The 12,375-nt window shown below is 36.5% G+C and overlaps 1 protein-coding gene across 11 annotated transcripts in view; it reads right to left on the reverse strand.

The window, feature by feature from the left end:
- syne2a (spectrin repeat containing, nuclear envelope 2a) overlaps positions 1-12,375 on the reverse strand; it is a 135,476-nt gene that overhangs the window by 17,196 nt on the left and 105,905 nt on the right. For 10 of the 11 annotated variants that reach the window (XM_028041155.1, XM_028041160.1, XM_028041163.1 and 7 more), the window contains 4 exons: positions 10,976-11,131; positions 7,339-7,497; positions 6,254-6,420; positions 812-974 (listed from right to left, as the gene is read on the reverse strand). In XM_028041155.1, coding sequence (XP_027896956.1) covers positions 812-974; positions 6,254-6,420; positions 7,339-7,497; positions 10,976-11,131 — 645 coding nt within the window. Of the gene's footprint in view, positions 1-811; positions 975-6,253; positions 6,423-7,338; positions 7,498-10,975; positions 11,132-12,375 lie in introns of those variants that run through there. The other variant, XM_028041166.1, reaches the window with a different exon arrangement.

A 12,375-nucleotide genomic window follows, 5' to 3' on the forward strand; every position in this document is an offset into this window, starting at 1 on the left:
AGACACCAAACCATCAGTCTGCAGACCTCATGGATTAAATCGGCGAAGTCATATCAAACATCTGAATGTTCTTAAAGGGCCAGATGTGCCAGAATGTATTGATAAAACCAATTAAACTGTTAAAAAAATAAAGAAATAGCTGTTTGTGCTTCTTAAAATTAAATATTGGACATCTTTTCACACTGATCAGTTCCTCCAGGATTTCCAGATTGTTTTTTGTGTTTTTTTCCTATCAAAATCATGGATTTTTTAATGCTAATTTAGAAATATTTCTAGGAAATCTTTACGATATTTGCGCTAATGTATGTCTTTTTATTACTGGCCTTATCAATCACAGACTGTAACTTGACATCAAGTAAGGCTGAGGCAGCACGTTTTTGTTCATTTTGAGAAAAATTAGAAAAATCAGAAAAAATGCGGGGATTTGTTGATTCTGTGTGAATTTTGTAGATTTGTGAAAACTGGAGGGATGTATTGATGTAATTTAGAGTCTAGAGGGCCACATAAAAAGCTACGGCGGGCCAAATTTGGCCCCCGGGCCTTGAGTTTGACACATGTGGATTAAAGAATAAAGCTGAAAAGCAATAACACCACATCTCCTAACATTAAGTAAGCAAAAGATGAGAATTATTAATGATAAACAGAGAAGAAGTGAGCAGCAAAATGTGGGAAAATGTAGAAATGTTAATACTAAATACTAAAGACGCAAAGGGGGGGAATGAAAGTGAGAAAAATAAGATACTTAGGAAGTGAAACAAAATCCAAAAAGTTAAACATAACCTCAACCAACATGGCAGTAGATGTAACTTACCTGGTGTTCAGCGAGCCTCTTCTGGATCTCGTTCTCATGACAGATGCTGTAGGTGATCGGCCGGGAAAGCTCGGCCTCGATGCGAGAAAGCCAAGAGCGAAGGTTGCTCATGTTCTTATCCAGCTGCTGCACCGTCACCAGAGTCTCCTTCAGCTTCCTCACCCTTAAAAAGATGTTGAAAAAGAAACAGTCGCCCAGTTAGTAACTTTAATATTCAACAAACCTTTCTAACGTCATTAAACTTTAATAGTTATCGACTGAGTTACCAAAACTCAACTAATGAGTAATTAATTAATGTATTAAAGGGAGAAAGAGATGCAGTTGTTCAGAGAACATCTGATTATTTGATGTTTTTTCTGGGAATTAAAATATTCTGAAATATTTTAAAGAAAGTTCTAGGCCAGAATAAAAAGAAAAAAAGTAATTAATAAATAAAACAAGAAGAGAGGGAAAAAAGTAATACAATTAATAAATAAAACAGAAACAAGGAGAGAGAAGAAAAGGGGAAAATACTGAAAAAGAAAAAAAGGCATGAAAGTAAAAACCAAAGAAAAACAAGCTAAATGTAGAAACTGAAGTAAGGAAAAATGGGGAAAGAAGGAAAGAAAGAAATGAAGAGGAAGAAAGAAAGAATGACAGAAAGAAACATAGGAGAAAGAAAAAGAAACAGAGGAGGAGAGAGAAAGAGACAGAAAGAAAGAAAGAAAGAAAGAAAGAACATTAAAAAAGGCTAAACAGAATGTGAAGGAAAACAAAAAGAACTGAATAACAGAAAAAAAACTAAACTAGAAAAGAAAAATAATAAAACAAAATAATAAGAAAGAAAGGGAAAATAAAATAAAAAATAATGTACTGGTGAAAAAGACAGAGAAAGTGTTTTGCAAACATAAAAACTTCTCTGGTATCTTTAACGCACCCAAAGCGCCACACTAGCTGTTTTCATGGCAACGCACATGACAATAAAAGCTCTCTGGAGGCTTAAAAGGCTGAAGCGTGCCCCGTTTTTAGAGTTTGAGTTAATTCCCCCATTTGATCGTTTTCTCCTGCGGACGTCCAGCCGGGCAGGGAGACGCTTTCTGCAGAACGTCGGACAAAACAACAAACGACAAGAGTCCCAACTTCCTCTGCGTGTAAAGTGAGCTTCAGATCTAAAAACATGAACATGATCTAAAAACAATATGTCCTAATGTGTATTCACTCAGACACTAAGACTCCTGTAAAGGACAACATTGATGAGCTTCGTCTAGTTTAAGTAGTAAGTAAAATTTGTGTAGTAGAGAAAGTCAGAGATTGATTCAGCATTTTAATAGAAACTGGCATTTTCCAAACTACTCCAAACCAAGAAAATTATTTAAGAAGATTAAACATTTTTCCAGGGTTTTCCAGACATTCCTGATCAGTAAATAAAAAATATAGCTGACATTTTCTGCTAGCTTTGGTGTAAAAGAGTTGCAGAGTTTTAGTTGACATTCACTAAAGTAAATAATAATGACCTAATAAACAGAACGATAAACGTTGTTTTCATGTTTTGAAGGTAGTTTGTCACAAGGGAGTTGATTTTAAAAAGTTACCGAAAAAAGAGGAGAAAAGTGGATCAACGATCTACGGCTAAAAGCAGGAGCTGCGGAAACTAACAATGCCAGAGTTTCCACTTTCTAACAGGTAACAATTGCATTGTTAAAATTGTTTTTTCAGATATTTTATTGGACAGTTACTGAGAAGGAAAAGCATTCATATGTAAGGTAAGATATATTATTTTAGGCTGAACCATGTTTTAATGGGGTTTCTGTAGAACCGACCTACCTGTTGACCTACATTGTAGAAATGCAGAGCGACTCAACATTAGCATACAACTCCAGCATGAATTTGGGTTTACAGAAGACAAATAAATTATTTACAAGTACTGTAGATCCAAGCACATGGAAATAACATGGGTTGGCTTGTTGTTAGCGATAGCATTGCTATCATAGACTAATTACTAAAAATAGCACAGCTCACTACTTACCTGGCAGAAACAAGTCGACAGCCATTTAATGCTTCTTTTGATCCTAAATTTGACCCAACCAGAAACTAAATGATTGTGTCCTCCAGGCTTTTGAACACTTTCTTCTGGCTCGTTGTATAATTTGAGGTCTGCAGCTACAGGCAGTTAGTCATGTCGATCGCCTTGATGCCTGGTAACATTATAAGTCTTTTTTTACTGAGATAATGTGGATCATATCCTAAATATACGTGTATTTTTTCGAGATACCTCATCAGTTCCAGCCCATTCAGGGCATTAGCTACTCGTTGTGATCAATTTTGCCTTGTTTTGAACTGGAGAAATCCACTTCCTAACCCCCATCTGAATTTTGCGCGTCACGTGTCTGAAAACCAGCAATTATGTGGTTGGTTTATGATGTATGGGACTAATAACTATTAACCGGAAGGATTAGGGGGGTGTAGTGATGCATCTAATCCACAACACAGTCAGTGTAAGTTATTGGACTACTGTTGCAGATGCAACCATCCTGCTCAACTAACAAGCCTCTTTCTCCCTCCACCTCCCTCTTTGCCTCTGACAGCCTAACAAAGGCCAGCAGCTTCATGTGGAGACCAGACAAAGACAGAAAAACCCGGGCAGGGGCTCGCTCAGGAAGAGGACATGAACAGAATGGTTGGAGAAAATGAAGCAGAAAAGAGCCCAGGATGAGGATATATGGCTTGAGAGCCGAGATAACAAAGTGCAGCTGACCATAGGAGGGCCTGAAGTTACAAAGAGATAAAACTCCAGCTGACATTTATTCCTCTCACTGTATTTATGGAACTGTTCAGCAAAAATCTGCTTTGTTCAATTTATATTGCTTGCACCGAAATTAACTACTGACAGCATAATTAAAAAGAGTCATGGAAACAAATCTTACTTCTTTCTTCTCCCTCAAGTAGGATCGTTTGCCAACTTTAGCTGCAAATTTACCACACGGTCCCTCAGTATTTCAGGGTTATTACCATAATAAACCATGCTGATGTGACTGTAAGGACTTTATTTTCAGTATTAAAACATACAGTGCAATGAAAACATATTGGTCTGTTTTTAATCTTTTTTTTTTAAAAAAGCAGCTTTTAAATTAGGATTTTACTCATTATCCAACCTGAAAAAGTTGCTGCCCCTCATTTGATTATGAAGTAATTCTTATTTAACTGCATATCTTTGGTTTGATTGAAAGATTAGCTCAATTTTACTGCCACAACCTGATTAATGAGTTCATTTAAAGTTGATTGATCTTATTGATCGACTAACGATTCATTTATAAGTGGCTATTTTCTTAAAAGCCGAAGTTTTCTCTTGTATTAACTGTCTTTCCATAACATGAAGGGCTAAATTTTTCTATAAATGCTTAATTTAAGAAAACATTAGCATTAGCTGTATGACTGAATAAACAGGATATTGTGGTTTTCTCACATTATTAAACCTTATAAAATATAACAAAACAGGAACCTTAAGTTGCTGAATAGAAAAATAAAACATAAAACATTTCATTCCTATGAACAAACAGGAAAACGTTTATACAGAAGTACCGTCTGTTGCTCTTGGCGAAACATTTGAAGTCTAGGCTCCATGACGCTGCTCCATTATGCACCACGGCTGAAGGTGACAACTTAAAAAGCTTATTGAGTGTTTATATTTCAAAATAAATGTAGAGCAGCTTAAGGAGCATTTTACATCCCAAACGGGACTCTTGTTTGGCCTGCTTCTCTTTCAGGTTCTTGTAAATCTCCGCCATCTTTGTTTCTCTATAACGGCTCCACTTACAGATGACCACCGGCGCCCTCTGCTGGCCAAACTACAACATTGAATAAGGTCTATTAAGTTAATTGGAACTAATTTTAATCGACAATTAATCATAAATCGATCGATTAATTGCTTCCACAACTATAAAATTCAAGAAATTTCTTCTCTTTACCAAAAACAATATTGGTGCTGCAAAACGTCTGTTTGCGTGGTTCTAACTTTTAAGATTAAATTAAAAAAAATTCCATAGGTAGGTCACCAGAGATCAACCTGCCCTCCTCCCTCCACATAAACAAAATCAAACGAACTGATATAAATTAATTATGCTATGTTGGTGATGGTTTGATTGACATCAGATTAGTTAGGTTTTTGATTACATCTAGAGACATTTATTACCATCTTTAAAATGATGGCGGCACAAATGAAACTTTTTGCTGCACAAACATTTGACACCAATTTTGTTTACTTTGTGCTCTCCCACTGATGGACTACAGTATATGTCAAATTCAAGGCTCGTGGGCCAAATCCGGCCCACCATATGTTTTTATGTGGCCCTCTTGATTCTAGACTAAACACTAAGTGAGCTTAAATATTATGTTAGCGATCAAATCAATGCAGTTTTTATCTGTTTACTGCCAAATGATATCAGTCCCTCCAGTTTCTTGAGAATTATCGTGGAAATTCATGCAAACTCAATGAATCTCCACACTTTTTTGCGCCAATAAATAATTGGGAGTTTATTGCAGATTTTTCTACTTGTACTAAACAGCTGCCTCAGCTTTAATTGATGTCACATTATAGTCCATGATCTGTACAGCGAGGAATAAATAGTCAAATTCACCATCATAAATAAGTGCAAATATCGCAAATATTTCCAAATTAGAACCACAAACACATTAATTTTTATTGAAAAAATCACAAACAGAATTACAAAATCCTGGAGGGACTGAAAAGATGTTTAATAATATTATTTAAACTGAAGAATTCATTGGTATTTTAACAGTTTGTGAACAGGTTTTATCAATACATTCTGGCACTATTCATGATCTTGATTTGGCCCAAAACGAAAATGAGTTTGACACCCTGGGCTACAGGAAGTGGGCCCAGTCAGAGCGCACCAGGGGACATATGGTCCTGTCTGAGCCCTCCGACTATCCCCTTCTTCTGGCCGAGGGGGAAGCTTGGGTGTGTGGGGTTTGTATCTCCTGCTTGTCCACAGGATTGCCCATCTGTTTGACGGGGGGTAGCAACAGTTTAACAACGCAGGAGCTTAACCTCTGTAGTCCATACATGAGAGGCCATGTTTTCCCGACAGCTGCTAGGCACGGCTTACAACAGCAGGTGGATGGAAACCCTTAGAAGCTATTGTTTACTTCCAAGAATCCAGTTAAAGCTTCACAGAACTTAATTATGCATTTTGCAGCAGAGTGGCTTTGCCCTGAAAGGTGTTTGTTCTGACAGGATAATGACGTAAATTTTGAGAGCGGTACTTAAGAGTGTGATTCATGTTGCCTCACAAACACAATTTGACTTGCAACCCCGCCAACATCTTACTATTTATCTCAAAGTGCTCAAAGTGCTCACAGAACGGCATAAAGAGTGTTTTGGGAAGTGCTTAGTTGATATAAACACCCAAAGTCCCGCTGAGCAGATGCTGCGACAGCTCTCACCTGGCTTCGATGTGCTGAAAGAGGTTGTTCCATCGCTGATTGACTTCCTGTAGCGAGCCGCGCACCTGGGTCTGCTTGGCCTGGTCGCTGGCGAACAGCAGCTGCTCTCCCAGCTGCTTCAGGTGGCTCTTGTTCTCGCTGAACAGGTTGATTTCCTCCATGCAGTCCTGTGGACACATGACGACCACACAGCTACATGAACACCATGTTGATGCAGACAGGTTTAAAATAGATACAGACCGTATTTTTCGTACTATAAGCCGCTACTTTTTTCCCACGCTTTGAACCAGGCGACTTATGGTCTAGTTTCTAGTGCAAAAAATCTTACTACACTTGAAATAAGGTAAACTATCCTAAAAGTAACTTTTCAGTAAGATGAGGTTTTAAGTCAATGATTTCTTAATACTGATGAAAAAGTTATAGTATTGCCAGATAAATTAACTTATAACATGGGAAAAGTGTCTCGTTATTAGTAAACTAATCTGCCAGTGGAACTAGAACTGGGTTGCTAGGCGATGGGCCGGGCTTGGCCGGCGTTGCTAGGTAACGGCGCCAATGGAACTCGTACTTTTACATCAATATTAAGGAATTATTTACTTTAAACAAGCTCCTATATTTTGCTAGAAAGTTACTTTGAAGTTAATTTTGTTTTATTTCAAGTTTACTAAGATGTTTGCACTAGAAATCAGACCAAAAATACTTGGTAAGATTTTGTGTTTTTGCAGTGTTTTTCTTCAGCTGCAACAGAGAAACTTATTAGACTTGCAACAAAACTACTGGATATTATTATAAACAGTACGTACATTTAGAACAGATTCTGTTTAAATTTTACAAAAGCAGGTCAACTTTTCAGAAGGACCACAATAAATTGCAAGCAGATTTTTTTTTACTTTTAAGGAATAAAAGTTGTTAAAGTTCCTTTCATTTAATCTGCTTAGTATATTCTGCAATTTACCTGCAACTTGGCTTCATGTGTTTTTAATGAAGATACCGTAATCAAATTCAAGGTTTCTGTCTCATATCGGAGGTTCTTTTGATGAAAAAGGTGCAAACAACAATGGTATGAAGTTGCCATGACTTCATACCTTTTTTAGTTTCTCCACCATTTCCTCGATGCTCAGATCTGCGCTGTGGCACACCTTGTTCTCCATCTGAGTCAGCCAATCACAGAACTCTTTGTTTTTACCATTGAAAATGGTCCAGGCATTCAGGCGGTCGGCTATTTCCTGTCTGCGTAACGACACCTGGCGGAAATATAATAATGACATTTAGTGTTTGGTAAGCAGTTTGTTAAATGTCAGCTTTAGATAAGATATTAGTTTCTTACAAAGAAAGTCAAGAATCTTTTTATTTTTCTACACTGGATAACAACTTAACCTGTCAACAGTGAATTCCAAATATACATATTTTTCCATCTTTTTTTGCTTTTTAATGGTCATAAACACCTAAAAACACTCAAAGGAAATTATTTTCCAAATTAAAAAATTGGATTCAACTCATTGAATATAACTGGGTGAGTTTTAGAGTGCACTAGGATTAACAATCTTACAGCTCTGGAAAAAATTCAGAGACCATTTAAAATAATCAGTTTTTCTGATTGTACTTTTTATATGTACTGTATATGTTTGAGTAAAATGAACATTGTTCTTTTATTCTATGGACTACTGCAACATGTCTCTGATATTCCAAGCAAAAATTTAGTATTTATTTGCAGAAAATGGACAAAATAGCAAAAAATAAATCAATTAAAAAAATGCAACACTTTCAGACCTCAAACAATACAAAGAAAACAAGTTCATATTCATTTAGAAACAACAATACTGATGTTTTAACTCAGGAAGAGTTCAGAAATCAATATTTGGTGGAATAACCAGCAGGTTTTCAAAGGGGTTCAGTGCTGTGGACTCTTCATTTTTTCCAGAGCTGTATATACTCTCTTTACAAGAGGAAAACCACATGTTTAGATCATATTTTACATTTATTTCCCCCCCAAATTTTATTGCAGTTACAGGCACCTCTCCTTTCGCCATGACTTAAAGGCGAAAGGAGAGGTGCCAAAGCCCTCGATGAATTTGAGTCTGCAGCAGGACACTTTGTTGTGATACATTGGTATGCATTCAGAAAACAAAGTGACCCAAATATAATGCACAGACAAAGCTTTAGAAATCCAAGCATTGAGCTGTAAAAAAAACAATAATAAGAATATTAAATGTGCTCACATGTACTCAGTAATTTTTACTCTTATTTAGTAATAAACTAAATTCAGAAGAACCCTCAGGAGAGTGCAGCTATTTGCTCAAATTAACAAGGTCCATTTTTCTAATGACAGCTTAATACCAGCAGAACAGCCCATTACAAACCCACAGAGGGGGCAGTTGATCTTTTAGATGTTTCAGGGCTTATGATTAGAGCTGCTCTATTTGACTGATCATCAACATTTACGCTATTAAAAAGAGCCCTGCTTTGGTATTAATGCACAGACGCAGATGGTCCCGCTGCAGTGTGAAGAATCGGGGATGCATTGAGCGCTGTGGTCACCCTGTGAGGACTGAGTGCCGCCTTGGGAACAATAGAGCAAGTCCCTGCACCCCCCTTAGGCCGGCCAGGCCATCTGCTCACCAAACCCCCACCTACAAAATCTGCAACCTGTTAACCACAGACTCATCACTGTATGTCATGAAGAAATACGATAAATTGTTTGTTTTTAATAAGCTGGTGACATAATAAGTAGCACAACTTCACAAACTGAAGCTCAACAGTTTGGTGAATTAAAAAAAAGATTGAAATATTTGACTGCATCACTCTTTTAGCCAAAAATTAGCACTATTTCAACATATTTTCACATAAGTAAAATTAAAAAGTAAGCGTCATGGGTGTCGGACTCATTTTTGTTTTGGGCCAAATCAAGATCATCAATAAAAGTGTTTGTGGTAATAATTTGGAAATATTTGCAATATTTATGACGGTAAATGTGACTTTTTATTACTCGCTGTACAGATCAGAGACTATAATCTGACATCAACTAAAGCTGAGGCAGCTGGTTAGTACAAGTAAGAAAGTTTTTGACAAATTTTTTGACAATAAACTCCAAATTGTGTATTAGCATAAAAAATATGTGGGGATATGTTGATTGTGTGAATTTCCACTATAATTCTCAAGAAACCGGAGGGACTGATTGATATAATTTGGCAGTAAACAGATAAAAACTGCATTGATTTGATTGATAACATGATATTTAGGGTTTAGTCTAGAATCTAGAGGGCCACATGATAAATTATGGCGGGCCAAATTTGGCCCACGGCCCTCGAGTTTGAAACCTGTGTTCTAGAATAAAAAAAGCATTTGGCAAAAAAGCTACTAAAGTACTGAGAACTGATCAGATTAAATCATTTAATATTTAAAAATTACATAATCTGATGGACCAAAATATAAAAATAAGTGGAAATGTTGATATTTTAAGAATTAAATGAAAATTCTTTACTTAAACAAGATAATTATAAACTATAAAACATTTTACCAATCAACTAATATGATAATGGCACAATAATGCAAGTAATAATGAGTTTCATTAACTTTAATTTATAAATTTAAACTTTCATTTTGTATGAAATGCTCCACAGTGGAACTGGAAGATATTTTGAATTTCCAAAAATAAAATAAAAAACAATCAATGAAAACAAACTAAACCAAAACCATAAATAAAACATATTACGATTTCTCTGTAAACAAAACTGCCTACAAAAATATTAATAATCAAAATGGAAATTATCAAGCTCATTTTAATATATCATGGAATTAATTGGTTACTGCGACAGGCTTAAATATAAAATGTATGAAACTTTAACAAAAACTGCAGGTGTGTCTGTCTGGTGGATTTTTGGTTAAAACATGTTTGTTTCTCAATCAGTGAGTAGAAAATCCAGAAATTTTACTTAACTAAGAGTAGAAATACTTCATAGTAAAATTACTCAAGTAAAAGTAATGTACAGCATAGTAAAAATAGTCCTACAATATTTTTTTTTTTTTTCAAAAAAGTTGCTCAGATAAATGTAAGTAGTTACTACCCACTACTTTGGGGTATTTTGACCAAAAATATGGATTTTACGAATTTATATTCACATGTAAAGCCAAAAAAACTCAAATCAATTCATTATCAGACAGACGAAGTACACACTGAAAACATTTCCTGCTGCTGAATCTGAAAACCTTTTGCCAACAGGAAAGCAGGTGCAAGCAGCTTCTCTAACTGAAAGCCCAATTAGCACTAGCATTATAGTAGCCTTATAACCGGCTAACATGCTAACTAACCATTGAGTTCTAAAGACCAAACATGTGTAGGAATGTGTGGAGTTACCAAAAATAATATTCTAATCACAAGGTTAGCAAGCAAGAATGATGGACAGCTTGAATCAGGGAGTAAATATTCTCACATGCTGACACAATGAGGGAGATTTATGTTTATAATTAATATTAACCATACGTGTAAGGAGGAACTGGTTCCTTTACAGAAGCTAAACTCTTAAAAAGTAAGCTGCTGGTTTCCCTCCAAGAACCAGCACACTTCGTCTCTTTCATCAAACAAATCAGTGTGACCAACGTGTGTGTGTGTTCTTCCGTCTTTGTGCAGTCATCAAGAAACCAGAAACGTCTTCCCTCCTTTCCCTCCTAGTCCATCTTCACCCACCTCAAACTATTTGTAAAAACTTTTAGTTTGGTTCTCACCTTGGTGCACAGCTCGTCCCATTGAGCATGGAGCATTTCCAGCTGCTGCTCCAGCAGCGCCGAGTCACTGGCCGCCACGTACTGGGACAGGTCTGTCTTCATGGTGGCCAGTTCCCTCAGTCCGCCAGCCAAACGCTGCAGAGAGAGCTCAGCCTCCTGCATAACACACACAGAAACATGCAGCACGGTCAGCAGGCAGCCATGCAAGCTGCTGCTTTACCTCTTGCTTGGGTTTGCCCTGACTGTCCAGATTAAAGGGCTGTGGACGGGACAGGGGGAGGGTAGAAGGGGTAATAAAGGGGGAGGGGAGTGAAAGCATCAGTGCATTAAATAAGAGGAAGGGGGGCTAACTGAAAGGCTTTGTAGTGGGGAACTTCTCATAAATTAAAAGTAACCTACTATTCTTCCTTTAGCATAGATCTACATGTTCATTAAATTTTTTTTCACAAAAGTATTCTTTGATAATAATTTTAGTCTCAGTAATGCCTATTTTGTTCTGTTTTAGGGCTTCTTGTAACTTTAAATCCGTAGCAGCGGCTGCTGGCCACGCCCCCAACTTAATTTTTACACTCGCACGTGAAAAAGACCAAAAACAGATGCGCAATTATGCAACCGTACGTCATTGAAAAGCAGAAGTGGAGTCTCCTGCACAACCAACAAGAATGCAGCAAGTGGTTTCTGGATGGTAAGTCAACAACAAAATACTTTTCTTTTCCAGCAGCCATTATACAGCGCTTTAAGAGGTAAAACCAGCTGCTCAAACATGCTGTAGTTCCTCATGGTTTGCTAGGTGATGGGACAGGCTTTGCTTGGGTTGCTAGGTAACAGGGCAGTGCCTGCTGATTTGTGATGTTACATTTGAAAGAATTTTCAATCATCTCATTAAATGATTAATTTTTGCTTAATAAACAGCTGGGTGGTTTTTCTAAGCGCTTGGCCCGTTTTTAGAAGCAAATCAAAGTACAAAAATGTGCAAATTGTGAATTTTGCATAATAGGTCTCCTTTAAAATTATTATTTGGAAATCCAGAAAATGTAGATCCAACAAATGGATTCAAGAAAATGACACACAAATGTTGAAAATTTGAGGTGTGTTATTGCAACATGTAATGTGGAATACTATCAAAGCCACACGTTAATTCTGAGAAGATTTTTTTTTATTAATTTGTTTTCTGCAGAAAAACCTCCTGGTAAAATTCCCCCCTTGTACATAAAAGACTCTCCAAGTTACTCTCCAATGATTTGTTTAGTACTTTCTGTAAAATTTAGAGAGGTTACTTTGCTGTGTCACATTATTATATTGAGATTAAAAAGACAAATGAGTCAAATATTAATTTCATACCTACCACACATTCTAAAATATTCTTTTTTTATTGGGATTTTATGTGATAGATTATGAAG

This window comes from Xiphophorus couchianus, chromosome 15 (assembly GCF_001444195.1).
Source record: "Xiphophorus couchianus chromosome 15, X_couchianus-1.0, whole genome shotgun sequence".
In the NCBI taxonomy this organism is placed as follows: domain Eukaryota; kingdom Metazoa; phylum Chordata; class Actinopteri; order Cyprinodontiformes; family Poeciliidae; genus Xiphophorus; species Xiphophorus couchianus.